The following is a 21,499-nucleotide window of genomic DNA, read 5'->3' as shown; positions in this document are numbered from 1 at the left end:
GAAGGCTTGCTTCACCATAACTTCAGTACTTCTTTTTGGTTTGGGGCATGCAGTCAGAGTATGCGCTCCACAGAGTTGCTTCAGCTTCTAGAATAAGGTCAGTTATCTGCTTGCCAAACAGCACGTGCACGGGAAGAGAAAATGACTGCTCGCTAGGATCTGCAATAATTAGATATCCTTCAGCTTTTAAAGCAAGAAGTGTATCATCCTCTAACAGACACTCCTTGGCTGCGGTTCCTCACAGCAACACCCGTACAACCACATTCATCAAAATGAGGGACATCCTACTAAGTACAAAAAATAAAATCTGAGTTAAGTTAGGTATTTTCTTAATATAAATTTATCATACACAAGCCTATCATCCACATAAACCTACAGTCAGATATAACTTTTTTCATTGGTTAGCTTTATTTATTACATCTTTTTTCAAAATATACAGCATTCTTTCGTGATTTCATTATCATTCCGGCTGAGTCAACACACATGGCCAGAACCAGGCTTTTGTCCTAAACACCATAGTCTAAAGCCAGTTTAAATCCATCAGTTTCAGTTCAAGGGAATGGGAAGTCATTCTCTCAGTGTTAAAGTGAAAGTGAAACTTCTGCATAATCTCTCTTTGATTTATACCACAGCCCCCCCAAGAAGTTATTCAATAATACAAGTATGACCTGCTTACCTTTATTCAAATTCAAATGGAAGAAATAATACAGTAATCCTATGCCCTAGTCCGAACTACACTGCACTAGGCAACAGGGACCGTGTTTAATGTTATTTCCAGAAACAAGGGGTGCTGTGTCAGAGAGCTGTTTAACTATGGTGAACCGAAGACCTACGGTAGCAGCAGACTTCAAGGCAGAATGTAATGACATGGAAGTATAACACTAACATGTCATTATAATATACTAGCAGTACAGCTTTTGTTATAAATTACTAACAGAAGGCCCACTGCTTTTATAACCTGAGCAATACATTGCAAATACAGCCTTATGCTATCTTGTTAAATTATATGAAATTAACATTCATTTTTAACTCTGAGAAGTCATGATTTTTTTGCCTATAAATCACTGAATCACCGAACTATAGGAATACTGTGGAAGAGGCTGGTCAGATGATGCAATGTAAAGATCACTGGCATAAAGAAAAAGCTTCACCTACATATTTTATTTGTAAATTTACTGTCTTTAGTAGTTCTACAGGCATCAGTGCAACTACTGGTTAAACGCTGCATATTTTCTCCCAGAGACAGGATATAAATAGGAAAAGCATTCAAGACTTATGAGAAACAAAAAATGCAGGGTCCCCCTCAGACAGCCATCCTGCTGTCAATGGCCAGCAACAGACTCTGAGTTCCAAGGTGGGGAAGCAAGACCTCACTGTTCAACTAGTGACAAAACAGAATCTACACTGCTAGAGAGAGAAAAGTTTCTAATGAGATTATCCATACAACATTCTTACCTTGATATTAAACCTACGGTAAGGCTTTTGCCTTCTCTTTTATAGTCCACTACTCTTGTTTAACTGTTAGCGATTAATTAGGGTTCTTTTTTGTCTTGCTTTCTTTCTATCTATGTTTTTCCAAGTAAAATGAGTACCTTGACATTAAAAACAGCACCAAATACTTTTTTAAAGTTTTAGATTCAATTTTCTCTGAATGCTGGATGTGCTTCTGTTAAAAATATTACACCTTTAATAACTAAGGGTTTCTGTGTAACTTTTCTATTCATGCTGAGTTTATTTGAATAAAGGCTAAGTTAACATTTCATCCTAAAGAGTGTTTCAATACAAATATATATAAATGTTCTTTAAATGAAGACTGATCCACTGAGGTAGCAGAGCCCTTTTTACAGGCTCAGTAATGATATATGATGTACGTCCGCTTAGTTGTCAAATACTTAAATTTAGATTTCAAGTACTAGTAACAACAAATGAGCGCAACAAATGAGGTATACAAATCCATCAGAAATAATTGTTCTCATGTCAAACTGTTGAGCTGTTAAAGATTTTAACTTTGGAGATACATAACCTGTTAGATACCTAAGTGCATCAGAAATGCAATTTCTTCGGTTTTCACAAGTTCTGTGCTGACTTTTGTGATGATAAAACTCTGTCAGAGTTCAACAGACTAATTAAGCAATATTATGCTTTGTTAATACCCTTGTGAAGAATGAAGAACAGCTATATTACAGACATTGCAAACTCTGCCCTTTCATTAAGTATGTGAGTAATCTCTAGAATTACTTATACTTCATTGTAAGTTTCTGCCCAACTTGATAATCAATGTTTAATGCAGGCAGAACAGCCTTAAAAGGAAATTCTACTGGACAGAATCAGGTTTATTTTATACATACACATTCATATACCCAGAAACATACCGAGCAAACAGATCTCTACCTCATGGATAATGCAGATTACACACAAAAAACTGAAATTCTTTAAAAGCGTGCTTTTAAAAAACTGAATCTGAAAACATTAGAAGCCTCTACTCAAAGTGAAACACTTATCCACAGAGCCAAGAAGAAAGGAAAGACATCAGATGATATATGGGGTTCAATTTCACACACACCATCAGCATTTATTTCCCAGTGTTTTAATACAGCAATACTTGATTTCAATTGAACAATAATTCAGTTTTGTTGCTTTAAATGGAAAAATTGTGCAGACCAAACTCTTAAATCAGGCGCTGAAAAAGGTTTCCTTCAATGAGGAGTATCACATTAAAGCAACATAAAGAACAAACCATACAGCATACTACCTCTTTGCTATAGGTCTACTCTGCTGAAGAGGACAAAGCAGCCGCGCACTGCTCTTTATGGTATAAAATAACCCTGTAAAGTAATTCTGGTTTCTAAGGGCCTAGATTTTAATTCAGGGTCAAGAGGCTAGATTAGCTTTAGATTTTCACTTTTCTTAATGAAAGTTATATTTTCAAGCTGTTTAAGAAACTCCCAGATCACACCTATGATGCTTACAGCTTAACACAGAATTTGGCCAAAGAGAATGAAGGAAAAGCACATGGAAAATAACCCGCTCTACTCAACACTGGTAAGACTCAACTGGAGTATTACATCAATGTCTGAGCATCTTCAGAAAGGCTATATGGACCAAGGAGAAATTCGGGTGACCAGAACAGTAAAACAGTCTGTGACAAAAGAATGAACGAATCTGAGTAGATTTACCTGAGGAGAAATAAATAAAGAATACAGCAACACTCTTTAAAGCCTTACAGTTCACTACAGCAGAGACAGCAGTAACCCAGTCCATCAAGGATCAAACAAGTATTAGGCTCAAACTGCAGAAAATTCAAGTCATAATTTCACAGACAGTAAACACTGTAAGACAGCAACATGCTGCTTTTTTGCCATCTCTTTTACTTAGTGAAGTTAAGACATCTACCCGAAATTACATTAAGCTAGTTGATTCAGCCTGTGAACTGGAGACTAGACTGAACACTGCCTGACATTCTTTGTGGCCTTAATTCTCTCGTGAGCCAAAAGGAAGAAGGTAGTCACCACAGCTTCTAAAAAGAAAGCAGTACAGTTTCGCACAGGGAGAGAAACAAGCAAAAAGAGAGAACTCTGAAGCAAGTCAGAGTTAGTAAAAGCACAGCACAGATGGTGTAAATTAAGTTACACAATAGAAGTGACTTTGACAGAAAACAGTGATAAGAAGCAAGATAGCTGTGAAGGAAGTAATCTTGAAATTATTTCAAATGATTACTACTACATGCATACCTAGCGCAAAACCTAAAAGAAATGTCAAGTGTCACCACAGCAGGTCTTTAAAAAGGTTTTTTAAAAAAAAAAAAAAAAAAGAGGTTCAACAAATGCTCTACCTTCTTCAATATTCTGAACAATCTCACCTGTCTGGGCTAGCCAGTAACAGTAACTTTTGCTATACAAAAGTTACATAGAAAAGCACATTCAGGGCCTCCCCTCTGCCACCTTCAAATCTGCACTTCAAACCCAGTGGTGAAGACAGACTGTGATGCCAACCTTGAGATTCTTTTGTTTAAGTACAAGTCAATGTAACAGACTGACAATAGACACAGTGAAAATGAGACGACACCACTAGTCAAAAAGGATCTAAGGAGCGACTCCTGGGTTTTACATCAAACTAAGGTCAGTGAAGAATATTCTATGGACAACCTTCCATATAAACAGCTTTACATGACAGAAACAAGCCAGGGTTTGTAACAATACAGTGGGAATGGTACTTCCACAAAAATTGCTGCATTTGGAATGGTCACCATTCATGAGAGAGAGTGTGTCTCTAAATGATGGTGGATTTGCTTATGCAGTGAAGTATGACATGCCTGAAGAACTGATTTGACTGTCCTTGCTCAAGTTTAAGTAGAGAATATAAGTAAACTTATTTAAATAAAACACTAAGGCATTAAGATTTCATAAAAAGTTCACCCAGAAGGTAGCACTTAATATTAAAATCAATTTTCTTAGATGTAAAAAGGTGCTAGACATTTACACCAAGAATAAACCATGCCATTTATTCCACTACACAAGTATCAGAGGGGAAAAAAAATGGATAAGAAAATGCATAAATAAAACATGATCCAGACCCTTCGAGGTAACACAGGTCACAAAAGCTGAATGCATTAAGTCTTCTAAATGCAATACCATCAGATGGGAAAAGATTAAAGTGGAATGCTTTGGGGTTATACATCAGTATTGTCACTGGTGGACCTTCAATCCAAAGGAAATTCAGGAGCAGAGTTCTACTTCCAGACAGTTTTCTCTACTAATATATTTTCCTCTCTCTGGGATTCAACTCTTCTCTGAACATATGCTCATCTCTTTTCTGTTTTTCTCTTTCACCTTTTACCCCATAGCACTAAGAAACGTAAAAGAAATGTAACATTGATAACAAGGCCCACTCAGGCTCTAGGGATCATATGCCTTTAGCACATAGGGGAAGAGGTATTTTTCAATTGGAAGGAACGAACATTCATCACAGTGCCGTCTCTGAACAGCTATTTTTTCAGTTCCTTCCATCGCACTGATAGAATTAGATAACTGTTGCAAAGCCGGACCTAGAAAAAACTTTTGTTCTGCGTTCTGCAACATGAGGCACAAACAATGTAGAGACTATTCACACACATGCAGCAGACCCTGATTCAATTCTGGCAAAAATTTTACAAATTGCTAGAGCTATACTATGCTGCCCAAGATTCAGATTACAAAAGGATTAGTTCCATACAGAAGGCTGTACACAAACCTTGATTTTGCTGCAGAAGAGGGAGAAACTCAGCATGAGACCATGAACTCTGGTTCTTCTAGAACATTATCAAATGCCCTCAGTTCAGCTGCCAGATTCCCGCATTCATGAAATATTCATTTGAGAACAGACTACAGTAGTAGTCCTTCATAGATGATGATCAAAGTCACCTGCTTCAAAAACCTAATATGGCTATCACATCCCTAGCAGGTACTGGACTGCCAGGGTCACATCATAAAAGCATCTGTAGTTTCTGAGTATTAACGCTTATCTCCGATAAGACAAGAAGAAACTAAGTGCTCTTTTTAGTCTTTTCACTGCACACAGAGGTCTAGTTCTCTCCGTGGACCATGCATCTAACACCCAGACAAGACATTCGATACCACACTACTTTAAGACTCAAAAGCAGCCAAGTCCCACCTGTTGTATGTCTGAGAGGAGGGACTCCATTCAGAATCCATAAAAACAAGATCAAAAGCCTTTCACCTCCTATACCCGTGAAACTACTACTATTGCTTTTATCTAGGGCAAAATAAAGGAAGAAAGACAGGAAGGCAGGAGTGATCGACCATATCTACCCTCTTCTCTTGAGCTTCCAGAGTACTTTTTGGCTCCTACACAGGCAAAAAATCCCCAAAAAACAAACAAACAAAAAAAACCCACCCCACACTAAAAAGTGAAGCAAAGGGATGGAGAAATCTTCAAAAGAATATGCAAAAAGATCAAGGCATCAGAGCAGACTAAGCAAAGGCTAAAACTAATAATCTGCTGCTGAAGCTAGGAAAGCAGGACTAAAGAAAGGACCAATGAATTCTACTGATTATGCACCATTTCAGGAGTATGGGCTATATATTAAAAGGCAAACAAGCTATGCTTGCACAGCCTCAATGAATGTGGCTACAACAACCCACAAACAACACACAAACCAAAAAAATCCATAAAACCAAAACAACCCCAACTCCAAAAACATTCCTATTCCCCAATAGAAATAATGACATTTTCAGCATACTCTCCAGGTATTTATCTCACCAACCACTACAAATGCCAATCCCACAAAAAGCATACAGGGTTTGTTTGTCTGGTAAAAGACAGGGTTTTGTAAAACCCAATGAAGATGATGAAGCAAAGGGAAAAAGAACACACACAACGTAACTGGAGATGCTGACTCTTGCTGATCCTTACCCTCTACCACAGGCTGCCTCTAATGAAGCTGTATGTTGAAAGTGGATTACCTTTTCCAGCCTACCATGTTGTGCTACAGGATAGCAACCACAACCTACACAGCTGTTCCAACACAGGCAGCCAGAAGATGGCCGAATTTAAGGATATGGCCCACACTAACCTTAGGTATTCAGCCTCTTTTTAGACATCCTAGACCTAAGCTTCAGCCTAAGTTTCATCACTGCCCTCTAAGGCTACTTCCACCAAACCCCACATTTTTTTCATTCAAGTGCCCTGTTTTAAGGACATACTTTCACTGACACTTATGATCTGCATATTAAGAGACTGATTCTATGTTAGTGAGGAAATGGGAGAACCTCTGAAGTTTTAAAAAATGAAACTTGAAGAATTAAGAATATAAAAATATTTTTGGAACTTATCGAACTATAATAAAAGTTTCAGTTTTATAAAGTCTGAACAATTAAGTTTTGTTAACTACTGACAGAAAACCAGTTAAAGACAGAGGAATTAAAGTCTGCAAGTAAGCTTTCCCACAGAGCTTGTTTCTGTTCTTCAGTCCAATTCCCATTATTAGTCACACCTTTGCAGTTTAAGGGAAAGCCTGCTCTGACATGGGTACACTGAGTCTTCTCAATCTAAATTTTTTTCTGTTCATACATGAGAATTTAGTTGTTAACATGGTACAACCATTGATTTCCACTCTGTGGCATTTCAGTGCTGAGTGTGTTCAATGCAGCCAAACCAGCCAGCTCACATGCTAGTTAGCTTTCCAGTTAAACTTTCCAACAGTCACATGACACATCATTCGGATAAATTACCGGAGCTGAAGTACAGAAACAGTCGAGCTTAACAAACCATTTCTGATTTATGCAATTCAACTAACAACAGATTCAAGCACTCTTTGACTGCCAGGCCAACTGCAGCATTTACTTTTTATTCCAAAGGAAAGCTTCAGGACACCATTCACTAATGAGAATGCATTAGCCTATATTCTGCTGCCTAAACAACCAGTCCAAATCCCATTGCGAAGCCAAAGGTCTAGACTTCCACTTAAAAAGTTCAAAATTAAATAAGTATAACTACTCTTCAATTTGTACACATAAAAAAATACACTTATCTCCACTTATTTCCAAAATCTCTGAAAGAGTCAGCTTGTTTATATCTTACGTGTATTAATTACAGATTAATATCACTGGTGCCAAGAGAAAGTCAGTTCACATTTTCATGTAAACGCAGGTTAAGGACAAAATGTCAGACAGCTGTCATTAGCACAACTGGACAGCTCAACATGGATGAAATCACTACATTTATTATTAGATTAGCTACACACTAACGAAATAATAAATAATGTGGTAATAATAATAATGTAAGTTATGATATATAACTTGTGAACTCCAGTAAGCCTATTTCAAGTAAATGGTCCTCTGGATTAAACTGATTGTGCTGGAAAGCAGCTTAACTTACTACTGCACTGGAACAGATAAACAGAAGGAATTAACAGATGCACAATACACTGTAGATCTAACAAGTTCTTAGTGAAACTGCAATCATTAATTTTAACTCTTAAATCCACAGGCTTCCTTTCACCAAAAAAACTAAAGGGAAGATGTATGTCCCTCTCTCAAGAGGAATGGATTAATAGGCACCACTTCTAAAAGCTGTAAACCAGTACCATGTTGTGACGGTGTGCTCTCCTCTTTTTCCCCCCCTGGCTCCTGCTCAAGCCATGGCCATCAGCAGGAGTTGTTATGAGTTGCACTTGAACTGTGGGAGATGGCTGGCAACATAACCAAAACACTGTCTGGAGTGGGAACCTAGGTATCTTGTTCCCATGAGAATATGACTATAGGTCAATTATCTTACTCCATAAATAGCGGACAGCCCAAGAGCCCTTTGAGCTCTCCTGCATGGCAGCGGGCTGCACGACAGGACGTCCCCTTGAGTGGGGACACTCGCTTAATGTTCTTCTCCTCGAGGCTGAGAGATTCCTTGCCGCAACAGATTCTTGGTAAGTGACTAATAGCATGCTAAACTTTGAAATCTTAGCTAAGTGATATAAGGATTGATTGCGCATAGATAATCCTTTAGACATAAACCATTGACCAAGTCTGGGACTAGGACTGGATCCAGCCGCACCTAGACTCCCCTCTGAGAAGGAGTTTAGAAAGCAAGGGCGTCCTTTCTGAACCTCGTGACTCAATGGGAGGGTCTCCCTGAGAGCTTGTCTGACCCTGGCCTCTATGCAGTAAATAATCAAGTGCACCCTGGCATCGAATCTCATAAAACACTGTCGCATTCACTACTAACTTTGTTAAATCACTGTTCTATGTTAATAAACATTTCACTACTGTCTTACAAGTGAAGTTATTCAATCCGCCCGCAACACATGTGCTATTATATAGAACAATCCAAATTAAAATAAAAGCATGATTTTTTAAAATAAGCTTCCCTGACCTAAAAATAATTTAACTATGTACCACTCAGTTCTAATGAAGTAACTTTTTGAGTATTTTAAAGTATTTGCCAAGAGAAAGCACAGCAATCAAAAGGGTCTATACAGTTTACTACAGAAGCACTAAAGCAATTACCCACAGGCTGTATTGTTCTTTTAGACACATAGATCTAAAGTTGTCTTTCCTTAGGGATATTTAGGAGTAGGCTGGAAGTCAGATGAACTGTTTTAGCAGCTAGGCTTTGTCTTACCCTTATCACAGGTACTCCCCACAGTACATGACAGGGAAAGAGCCAAAATGTTCTTTGGAGAAGCCATGGCCCAGATCGGGTTCCTGATCAACCTATCCACACAACCCAAAGACTCCCTCCCTAACCAAGCGCAAGAAGTCCCTAAAAAAAAAAAAAAAAAAAAAAAAAAGAGGCTCTTCAGTCTACATCAGCTCCTCCACCACTAACACTCATAAGACGTAAGCAGGGAATAGTCTGAGAGCAGAAGACAGGTGTGCACGCTGTACTGGACATCGATGCCGGCCTACACTGCAAAGGGGCTCTGTGGCTTTCATACAGGAGGTTCTGGACAAAACACATTTAGTGTTTTGTTCTGGTGAGACTCAAAATTTTAAAACAAATTTAAAACTTTTTTTTTAAATGTAGATGAGACTTAAAAGACCATGCCAAAGAAACTTTATTCCCTGTTGCTCTCTGATCAGATTCTGTTACAATAAACTAACCAGAAAAGATTCAGTTTTGCTCCTTTGAGCTTATAATAACCTTTTCCTCCCATACAAGGTGAATACCTATTTCACTTTGAAGGTTACAAGTAGATACTCAAAATTTTTAACACTCTCCCTAAGCTCTCACAGCTTCGACAACTTCCTCCCCAACCTTTATGGAAAACATCCACAATTCCTAATAACTGTTCCAGAAAAATACAAACCTCTGCTTTATCCTTTAGCCCCTGTCAACAAGCCTAAGGGAAAGGTACTCCAAATCTCCAATATAAATAAAATTAACATTTATGAGCAAAGACTCACACAAGTTAATACCAATTACAAAAAAATACTGCCAATATCATATGGTCCAGTTTCCCTTCAGTCTCAGTGAGGTTAAATGTATTAGACTGTTTACCATCTCGTTACAAAATGCTTTTGATAATTAACAAACCACATTGCAAAAGAGAAGATTAGAGGATTCCTCTATGCCACTGCTAGTTACCAGAGTTTGAACATACTTATCCAGTCTATTAAATCTCTAAGAAAAGCATAAACAAGGACTAAAACAAAGAAGTAACAGGTAAAATGTAAATTTTATTTCAGAAAAAGTAATTTAACTTTTTAACTTTGCTTCTTTATTTATGATCCTCAACCTAATTGTGAAAAATATCTACTAAAATTTGCACAAGTGTATTATTTTAAGGAATTAAGTCAGTGAAAGTATTTATAATACTGTGTTAGTTATTTTACATTGACTACAAACTAATGTGTGAGTTTATATATATATATATATATATGTACACACATACACAGAGATTAAGAGTAGCTTCTTCCTGGGCAAATAAAATAATTTAAACAAACGGGGGCAAAGAAACATGTAAGAGACTGTCACATTTACATAGAAAGGTTCAGATGAAAAAAGGGTCAATATAATAGTCTCTTACAACACACGAAGCATCAGAAGGAGGAAAAAAAAGTGTATCTCAGATACACAGTTCAGTGCTCTAATCTGTCCTTTCAGCCTACTATTCCAAGAAGAAAAATTACATTTAACTGACTCCAGGAACACACAAAAAATCATAAGCATATTTTAAAAAGGATAAGTGGCAGCCTGTAAAATACTTTAGTAATTTGGGGAAAAAGGTAGCCATTAAAAAACACTAATATATTAAGGATAACTGGCATCAAGAAAAACTGCTTTAAGATAGTAACTATGGAATTAGATAAAACAATTCCTAAATATATGCCTAATTCCTTTATGGATTATATCGTTTCCAGCCATGGTGAACTGGAGAAATACTACTCACTTTCCACAGAACAGTACTGTGAAGATAAATGACTGCTAGTGAAACATACAGTATATATGGAGTGTTCTTCATAAACATGTACCAAGCCTGGCTGGGATGGAGTCATCTTTCCTCACAGCAACCCATAACGTGCTGGGCTTCAGATTTGTGACTAAAAGTGTTGATGATGCACCTGTGCTTTGGCTATTGCTGAACAGTGCTTGCACAGCGTGAAGGCCTTCCCCCTTTCTCCTGCACTTGGCCCCCACCCCAGCAAGTAGATTTGGGGGTGGGTAAGAGGCTGGAAGGGGACAGAAACGGGACAGCTGACATAAACTCACAAAGAGATGTTCCATATGACATGATGTCATGCCCAGCAGTAAAAAACAAGGTGGCTCTATTTCCCAAGACAGCCATTACATCGAGATTGGCTGGGCGTCAGCCTGCTTGTGGGAGGTGACAAGTGACTGACTTTGCATCACTTGTTTCTCTTCCTCTTTCCTTCCTTATTAAACTGTCTTTATCTCAGCCCACAAGCTTTCTCACTTTTGCTCTTCCTATTCTCTCCCCTGCACCAATGGGAGGTGTGAGGAAGGGAACACGCACCTCCATCCGCGCTCAGCTGTTGGATGGGGTCAGCCCACCAGAACACTGCACATCTACTATACAGTAATCTAATCTTAAAGTTATTCCATAGGTTTTTTTTGTGTTGTGGTTTTGTTGGTTTTTTTTTTTAATTAAGAATTTCACATGGGACTCTGCCAAAACTTTATAAAAAGTCAGGTACAGCATCTACTGTACCTTAGTAAACATCAAATTAACCTGGAAATCAGACTGCCTCAACACAATTTATCGTCTCTTTACCACCTTATTATCTCTTGGTGCTTATCTACGTACTACTTCATTATTAGCTCTATCTTTTTTTCAGCTACTTTAGTCAACCAGACTTATTCTAATGTCCTCTCCTTCCTTTTCTTTAAAGACAAGTAGTGTACTTTCCCACTTCCACAACCCTCGGGCCATCACCCTCGGTTATTTCCACGAAGCCTGTAAGCAACAGCTGTGCTGCCCCAGGCGCTCCTATTTGCAGAAGAAAGTGGTCAGCTACCCACAAAACACAGCATTGGTTTACTTCTGCTGGCACCCACTAAGCCAAGAGGATCTCAACATACTTCAACTTATCCAAAATTTGTATCAGGGACCCGGAGGAAGTTGTGATTTCCTTTAAGTACAATTTGTCTTTTTCTGAAGATCAAAGCTAAGATAAATTCAGTAGTCTTTATCATTATGTACTTGTTTTAATCACATAAATGCTATACTTCAGTGTTCTCCCCAATTACTATATATTATCTCAGCATCTTTTTCTCTGCTTTTATATCCCCTGACTTTTCACCTTAGCTGTTATTTGTAGTGCAACCCGAGATACACATCCTTGCTTCCAGTTTCCATACAATTTTTTTTTTAATGAACAGTATTTCTGGAATTCCTAGCACTGCTCTACTGTTCTCTTATCTTCTGCCTGCATTGGAATTTCTCTTTCAGAAATTAACGGATCATCTTGGCTTGGTGCTGACGACACCAAGCTGTGTGGCACAGTTGACACATTGGAGGGAAGGGATGCCAGCCTGAGGGACCTGGACAGGCTTGAGAGGTGGGCCTGTGCAAACCTCATGAAGTTCAACCAGGCCAAGTGCAAGGTCCTGCACCTGGGTCATGGCAATCCCAGGCACAAATACAGGTTGGGTGGAGAATGGCTTGAGAGCAGCCCTAAGGAGACGGACTTGGGGGTGCTGGTGGATGAGAAGCTCAACATGAGCCAGCAATGCGCACTGGCAGCCCAGAAAGACAACCACATCCTGGGCTGCATCCAAAGAAGTGCGGCCAGCAGGTTGAGAGGTGATTCTCCCTCTCTACTCTGCTCTCGTGAGACCCCACCTGGAGTACTGTGTCCAGCTCTGGAGCCCTCAGCACAGGAAAGACAAGGACCTCTTGAAACAGGTCCAGAGGAGGGCCAGGAAGACAATCAGAGGGCTGGAGCACCTCTCCTGTGAGGACAGGCTGAGACAGCTGGGGTTGTTCAGCCTGGAGAAGAGAAGGCTCCGAGGAGACTTTATGACAGCCTTCCAGTACTTGAACAGGGCCTTCAGGAAGGATGGGGAGGGACTCTTTATCAGGGAGTGTAGTGATAAGACACGGGGTAACAGTTTTAAACTGAAAGAGGGTAGATTTAGATTAGATATCAGGAAGAAATTCTTTACTGTGAGAGTGGTGAGGCACTGGAACAGGTTGCCCAGGGAAGCTGTGGATGCCCCATCCCTGAAGGTGTTCAAGGCCAGGCTGGATGGGGCTTTGAGCAGCCTGGTCTAGTGGGAGGTGTCCCTGCCCATGGCAGGGGGGTTGGGACTAGATGATCTTGAAGGTGCCTTCCAACCCGAACCATTCTGTGATCTTACAGTCCTTATTTCTTAGGAGAGACCCTATCTACCTATTTCCTTAGCTTGTGAAGGTTACACTACTTAAAAAAAATCACTGGCTGTCATTTCTTCCATTCCCAAGGGGAAGGAATGCTATCAATTCATGATCACTTTCATCAAAATTTAATAAAGTTTCAGATTTTGAAGGACCTACATATTAGTCCAAATCTAGTCTAAAGCAGGCACTTCAACAATTTCCACCAGTCTCTGGAAGAAAAAGGTGTCCCAAACATTCTTAGGTCTTCAAGAACTGCAAATCCTATCTTTTTGTCCTTCTAGCAAGTAGTTTTGTCAAGTTCCCAATTTCTGCTAAGTTGTATTCTCTATCACTTCCGTTACTTGCTAAAAAAAAAAACACCAAACCAAAACAAAACAAAACCAAAACCAAACAAACAAAAACCACAAAAACAAAAAAACAAAACATTTACTGCTTCGTGCAGATTAGGAGTTCTTGTCTTCTTTCTTTCACTGAAAGACATTCCACTGTGTGCTTCAACACCACATCAGCTTCAGCAAAAAAATACATGAGAATGCACACATGTACATAGGCAGCCTAACATCATCTCCTTTCCTGAGCATCTGAAGGCAGAGGGCTGCAGCAGCAGCTTTGGAAAGCCCAAAGGCAAACAGAACACAGACTAAGAAATTTTCTGCCGCTTAGGCAAACAAAACACAATCAACCCCATCAGCTGGAGAATGCTCACTTGTAGACTACTAGCCTATGCTTGCAGGCAACAAGTGGCCAGTCAAATCACCTATGGAAAGCAGAATTTCCCATGCTTACCCTTTGTAACACCCAAAGAAAAAAAAAAAAATCTATTGCCTTGGTGATCCAATTCAATCACTCACAGCAACTTACAGAATTTGCACTATAACTATACAAAAATACCGAGTTCAGAATATATGAAGACTCAATTACTTATAGAAATGAAGTGTTCCTTTATTGCATAATCAGAATAGTTAAAAATTTAAATCAAAGCTAAATTTTTTCATGAGAACTTTGCAGAATTGCACTAATGAAGATGTAGCTAGCAGCACAAAATTCGAAAACAAACCTTTCCTGAAAAAGAAAAGTGGCTCTCAAGCAAGCACACTTAATCCCTGAAACAGCCTCCGAAAGTGACTGACACAGATAATTCTGTAAATGAAACGCCCCACGATGTAATACTACATAATACTCCCACACACATGCAAAAATATCTCTACCACATCACAGTTCAATAGTGACTGCTGAACAAAGTTATCTAACCACAATGACTCTTCCAGACCTTCACAACAATCAATATTAGGCCTTATAAAAACCTTCAATATTATATACAGTATTGGAATGTCATTGTCTGCCAGAGACTGGCAGAGTTGTAAATAGTAACAGGTTATAAATAACAACAGTTGCATCAAACAAAGGTTTCCAGATAACTTGCTGTGCTACAGCCTATTCAAATAAAAGCCTTTTTTATATTATTAAACGCAAATTTTATCCATGCTCAGATGTGGAGAATGAAGGACTGAATACAGAAAAGCAATAACCCCAAAATAATTCAAGAACAAGAGCAGACAGACAAGCCATCTTTCGCTGTCATAAAAGGCTAGCCTTTCAAGGTAAAAATGAAATAGCAGTAAAATGATTCTATTCCAATGTTAGGCAAAACTCCTGTCGGGATTCTGTTTACAGCTCTAACAGACACATTTGAAGAATGATATTGAAAAACCTGGAGAAGCCAAAAAGGTTAATTCCATAGTATTTTCATAAGGCTTGAAATAACTCATTTAAAGAATGTATTTAGCTTTACAAAATCAAGACAAAATATTCCATCACAATGTAAAATACCTCATAGTGAAAAAATACAAGGCATCAAGGGATACCAAACCTACCAAGGAAAGCTGTAGCAAAATTGCTGGTTGGAAGCTGAAACCAGTCAGATGAAAATAAAACACAGCAATGTCTGACTAGTATTCATCTTTCTGATCCGATTCACTGGTTAGCATTCATGTTAAGGGGAATTTTTTTTTGAAGATGCACGTAAATCAGCTGTACAGTTTTAAGGTCAATGCACAGACAGCAGTAGAAAAAACACAGCTGCATGCAATAAATAGCAGGTAATTATTTAATAATACCTTTGAGCCCTAAACTTGGTGTGTTTGATGCACAATCTCTCCATTAAAGTTGTGTTAAAAAAACCATGAAACTTCTAATATATTTTCGTGTAAAAAAAAAATATCTTCTAATAGTCATCTTCCATCAGAAGATTAATAATTATGTTTGGAGACTTAAGACTGCTGTCAACCTCTACTTTCCTACCCCCACACCTTGTTGTTCAAATTGTATCTGCTAGCTGCCTTTCCAATGGCACATTTTCAGTTCCTGTGCTGACATACGACTGCTGCCAACAACACAACACACGGTGTACACACTCTTGGAGAAACCTGATCTAATACTGCACGTACAACTGACAGCAATCAACAGCAGTGCCAGTACCTGGCTTGCTCTTTATATCGCTTTTGGAAGAGGCCTAACAAGAGTCCTCAAGACAGCTAAGTTTAATAGGTACCACATAAACTAAACGATTTCAGACCAAAAATTATATTTAAAAATGGGGAGGATCCATTGCATGTCTTTTCCTCCAGATATGCACCAAGGCACAGCAGTTGCCAAACTGCATGCACTCACTGTGATTATCTGCTGCATGCTCAGCTGTTCACAGCACAGTAAAATTGCTAAATTACAACCTTTGTGATATTTTTCAATGCCAGTAGCTGTAGCAGTTGCCACAGATATTTTGATTATAACCTACGAAATCAGGATCTCCTAAGCCACGTTCCACAACAAGAATTCACTGGTTCACTATATTCTATCTTAAGTACACACATGACTTTTTTGTTCAAACTCATTAGTAACTATGTGGTACACGAACACTAAAAATATGACAAATAAGGAGGGGTAACTGCCATTTTGTTAAGTTTTACCTACACGTACAAAGAGCTAATCAAAAGCTGTGTTTAACCTCATAGGTACAAAATTCATCCAAAACATCTGGCTTGAGACTTAGAAGAGGCTAGAATATAGCTAAGTGCAATAGCTAAGTGCAATTGGCCAAGATAACTTCAGTAGCACCATGTGCTTTTGGAGCTTATTTACATGTTTTTGACGAAATAAACCTCAGACTCACAAAAGTCTCAAGCATTCATTAACTGAGTAGTAGCAATGAGTATTACATGACTATAGTGTACTGGCATACATTCACAATATAGCACTACCACAACTTCAAATAACTCCTTCATGCACGATCACAGCATTACACACTTTATACTTCACCCCTGTCTTTATTTGTGCTTAATTATTTTATATGCAGCCTTTTCGGTACAACCATTCATTTCATTAAACGTTCGTTAACATCTTTACTGTCAACTTAGGTACCCCAACATGACCCAAACCACGCAGTTGCATGAAGCTTGTTACCGCGGGCACGGTTCAGCATTAGTACGGCTGTAAGGGTTTTAGCTCACGCCTAGCCCTTTATCAAGCCAGGCTGTAGCGTGCGCAGAATGAGGTCAAATCTTTTTGTGTCTTTTTTTTAAGTGCCAAGACACTCCGAGACATAGAAATTCTACTTTCCTCAAGTAGACCTGTCTGATGGGCTATTTACTTTCCCTAGGCATACATGACTGATTGGTTACCCGTGTATGTAGTTGCTGATGAAGATTATTGGGTATTTTGGATTGACCTGTCATCATCTAAGGCCCACCTTACCCAGCTGAAGCAAATCTAAATTGGGATGCTGTATCAAAGCTGACACAAAATATGGAACTCCAGTACGGGCATTTTTTTCCTCAAACAGTCTAGCCCCAAAAGTGTACAACGATGCACGTACATGAATGTTAAACTACATCTCTACTTACAAGTTAATTTCAGAAAAGATATTTTAGTAATTATAGCAGACTGGGTCATTCAGGAATGCCTACACTTGGAAATCTACTAAAATAACTTCCAGAGCTGAATCCAGTGGGTTTGGTTTTAGTTTTGTTTTTTCCAGACCAGAATAATTATGGAGGCCTGGATAAACCTAGAATGACTTGCTAAAATTAAACAAGGTCAAAACTTGTTTATATTAAAACACATTTATGGAAGGTCACTCTTTTGCAAAGGCATGAGATTGCACAACAATCTTGTGAAATGCACTTTGTAAGAAAGAAACTGAATGAACGGTATTCAAGAAGAGTGCGCAAGCAGAAAATGAACACACACAGGAAAAAAAAAAAGAAGCACAGAATCTGAGGACTCATATTTTGCGACATAAGAGGTCCCAAGCCCATGACACAGTAACCTCTTACATAGTTGGCAGCAGCTACAAAGATAGCTGCAAGCTCAACAGAAAGTAAATCACATATGGCAGAACATGGTATGCAGAAACAAACAGGAGTGAGATATAAAACCCAACAGAGAATCACTGCTTTCTGGTTTGTTTCACAGGTTTTTGGTACTAGTGAGTTACCTTAAACACAAAAACTGTCCTTTATAATAGCTTAATTAACTGAATTAAGCTACATGTGAAAGTTTCATGTTTATCATCATTAATTTCTATCATTGAAAAGGAATAGAGACTCTACAGCCCCACAATGCACACAACTGTATTCCATACAACCCACACTGTTAATCAGTAGTAAAAAGAGGTCTAAGCTGTATGTCAGTATACATTGCCACCAACTGTGTTTGAAGAGACTCTTCAGGCCATAAGAAATATAGTTTGGCTCCCCCTACTCACCAGGATTTTGCAGAGACAAGTTTAGAAGCCAGTTTAGTCTAAACCAAGAACCAATAGAAAAAAAAGGATGACCAAAAGACCATATTGTAGTTTCATTATTGTCAGCAATGAAGTAAAAAATCCTTCTAAAAAAAAATAAAAATCTAATTGCAGTAAGTGCAAATTCCTCCTTTTTTAATACAAGAAACACACGTACTCACAGACCGCCATGAGAGGGTTATTCATACATTTCCTTTGGGCTTATTCTTCTTTAATATTTGTTGAAAAATTAGTCATCTTTTTGTAACACAAGCACTGCATTTATGTAGCTCAACAAAAATGCCATTCCTTTTTAAGTGAGACATTAGGTAGCCTCTATAAGCTGACTACAAAACAGAGTGTGCCTCCTTCCCATCAAACAGTCAGGCTAGGCAAACACAACAGAACTCCACCTTCAATATCACGCTCCTTATTCTTGGTATATTTGTTCTCTTGAATACTTGTATCCGATGCCACCAGCAAATTCTTTTTTAGGTAATTTAGGTAGAAGTAACATAGCTCCCCAACACAGTGCATATTGTCCAGGCCTTCCATGCCTCCAGTGGTAAAATTCTTGCACCAACATCTTACGCTTTGTTGCCAATTTCTCCTCTAGGCCTCTGAAGTCTCCAACAGAACTTGAAATTACCCAAAGCCATCAATGCCTAGGATCACACAATTTAAGTAACTACATTCTTTTTAACCTAATTGATTGAACTGCTGTCATGTTCCTACCCGAGGTTTCCTAAGTAAACACAGGCCCTAAAGAGAAAGTAAGTGGAGATGTTAAATGGCCCATAAGGCTTATTAAGATCAAGCTGATAGTTTTAGCAAGGCTGATGCGACATAAGACTACTAATCTTAGAACCTCATGGTGACCTTAGAAGCCAAAGCTGTAGGCATTTTTTTTCTTCAGATGTGTTAAATGTCAAAGCCTATATAGTTTCTTGTTAGTCTTCAGACACAAACACACTTAAATACATAGCCTAGGCACACACAAGATTCCACAGACACATCCAGTGACAACAGACTGGAGCACATCCAAAGAACAGGGCTGGCCAGGCTGTAACATACCATTCTTACCCTGTTCATTTCCACTAATATAAACCAAGCTTAAAATCATAAAATGAGACTAATTTTTCCTGGAGAATCATGCAACATTTTTCAAACCATAAAGTAATACAGACAAGGTTAAAAAAAAAAAAAGCAACATTACTAAAAGGCTGCCACGCAAGAGATGTCCAAAAGCAAGCAGTATCAACTCAGAATGGCAGAAATCTTTACCAAAAAGCAAAGTCTTGCCAGAACACCCAAGTCATTAAAGCAAAGACTGAAATCTTTAACACCTCTCTAGTCCCAACTGAAAAGCTTCATGAACGTTAATACTTCCCCAGCAACAACTTACAAACCCAACTTTCAAATAGACAATGGTGAAATGATTGTTTAGTGCCAGGGCTAAAATAAAGATATTCTAAGTTTTAGGCCATTGCTCTTGCCCTTACAGAAAGGCATGACACAAGGAGCACAAATGCCAGAGTAGGGGAAGCACAGCGGCAGAGAAAGGGGTGAGGAAGTGAGGACAGACTCACATGAGCAGAGACAAGAGAAGGAAAGCATGAGTTCTAGTCAGGTTTGCCTTTTAACGTATCACAGGACAAGGTGTGATGTTGTTTTTTTAAAATGGCAGAAAACCCTGTCTCACTGGGACGTGGTAGCAAGCCCAGCACTGGCTCTTTATACTTGCAGCATTCTTTCACTAATACCATTGCCATAAATGTGCAGTTGTTTCCACTTTTAATCGCTTTCTGGCTTAACACCACTGGCTAATTTTTGTCTTCTTGTACCTTTAGTGTAATACTGGAATGAAGAAATGCTCTATTAAGCTCCAGGGTGTTACGCACGGCCTTTATATTTACTCTACCAGCAACATTCACAGGATAACAAAATCTAAACAACTCTTGTGTCAGACAGCAGGAATCAAATAACCTCCGATACAGATATGAGAAGTTTGTTGTTATCTAGATCAAAATGTCAGTTTACTAACAGCAACACAAGTCATTCCTGTGCTTCAGTCCTGTGCTTCTGAAGAAAATGCTACTTATTCATCAGCAACACTTCCTAAAGCGCGTGAATTTTCCTCGAACACGTCTCCTACACCAAGTACCACCAAAGTTCACACCTGAGGCTTAATTAAGCCAATCTCTGCATAGCAGATGAGAAATCTGACATTCGTGATGAGTAACTTACTCCCTCCTCCAGTCGCTAAGCTCACAAGATCTCAGGTCAGAAACCCTTATTTTGACCCCTGCTGCCTGGGAACCACGCAAGGCAAGAGAAGAGGCGAGCCCGCCCCTCCAGCCTGCTCACCTCCGCAGGCCGAGGTGGCCGGGTGGAGCAGGGGCGATGCTCACCACCGGCTGCCGAGGGCCACACACGGCTGGCTGTCACCGCAGCCGCCCGCCTCTCACACGCACCCCGGCCCCCACCGGCCTGCGGTGCCTTCCGGGCCGGGGGCAGCCGCCGCCAGGCCAGGCCAGCCCGGGCCCCCCGCCCAGCCGCCCCCCGGCCCTGCCCAGGCCGCAGGCCCAAATGCTGTCGGGCGAGGAGACGAGGCCTAGGCGCTGGCCTCTGCCGCCGCTCCCCCCGCCCCGGGAGAGCCGGGGGGTGGGGGGCCCTCACCCCGGGGTGGAGGGAAACGGCGGACAGCTCCGCCACTCACCGAAGTCGAGGAACTGCTTGATGGAGAGGGGCGAGGGGGAGAAGCGGGAGTAGTACTCGATCTGCTTGGGGATGGGGCTCTTCAGCAGCGCCCCGCACAGCCGCATGGCGCGGCGCGGCCCGACAAGCTCCTCTTCGCCGCTTCCTCCTCTCCTCTCCGCTCCCCGGCGGCGGCACTAGGGCGCTGGGGCGGCGGCACAGCCACCCGCGCTCCTGACAGGGGAGCGCCCAGCCCGGCGGCGGCGCCCCTCGGCCTCTGCGGCCCGGCCCGGCCCGGCCCGGCCCAGCGGGAGGGAGGGGGGGAAGGAGGGGCGAGCGGAGAGAGCCGCCCCGCCCGCGCGCTCCCGCCCGGCCCGGCGCGTGCGCGCGCTCCTGCCCGCGGAAGGGAGGGGCGGGGCGGACGCCCGTGACTGGCGCGTGCCGGCCGTCCGTTCTCTTTTCCCAAAGTCCGCGGCGCCCCCACGCGCAGGCGTATCGGCGCGAGGTGGGGCGTGGGGAGGGCGGCGGGCTCGGCGGGAGGAGGGCGGCGGGCGGCTGAGGGGGAAGCGGGGCTGAAGGGGACGGACGGAGCCTTGTCCCCGCACGGCGGAGCGGGCCCCGCGTCTGCTCGGCACAGCCCGCGTCCGGCCTGCGACGCCCATGGGATCGCAGAATGGTTCGGGTTG

The 21,499-nt window shown here is 40.7% G+C and overlaps 1 protein-coding gene across 1 annotated transcript in view; it reads right to left on the bottom strand.

The window, feature by feature from the left end:
- The window catches only part of PDK3 (pyruvate dehydrogenase kinase 3), a 63,695-nt gene extending 42,526 nt beyond the window's left edge, over positions 1-21,169 (bottom strand). Inside the window, exon 1 of the mRNA XM_063343434.1 lies at positions 20,836-21,169. Within this exon, the coding sequence (XP_063199504.1) occupies positions 20,836-20,941 (106 nt within the window). The 5' untranslated portion in view covers positions 20,942-21,169. The remainder of the gene's footprint in view (positions 1-20,835) is intronic.
- Positions 21,170-21,499: the final 330 nt, after the last annotated feature.

Source organism: Chroicocephalus ridibundus, chromosome 1 (genome assembly GCF_963924245.1).
Source record: "Chroicocephalus ridibundus chromosome 1, bChrRid1.1, whole genome shotgun sequence".
Taxonomy (NCBI): domain Eukaryota; kingdom Metazoa; phylum Chordata; class Aves; order Charadriiformes; family Laridae; genus Chroicocephalus; species Chroicocephalus ridibundus.
The sequence above is the reverse complement of the archived record's forward strand: the minus strand, read 5'-3'. Positions and strand labels throughout refer to the sequence as shown.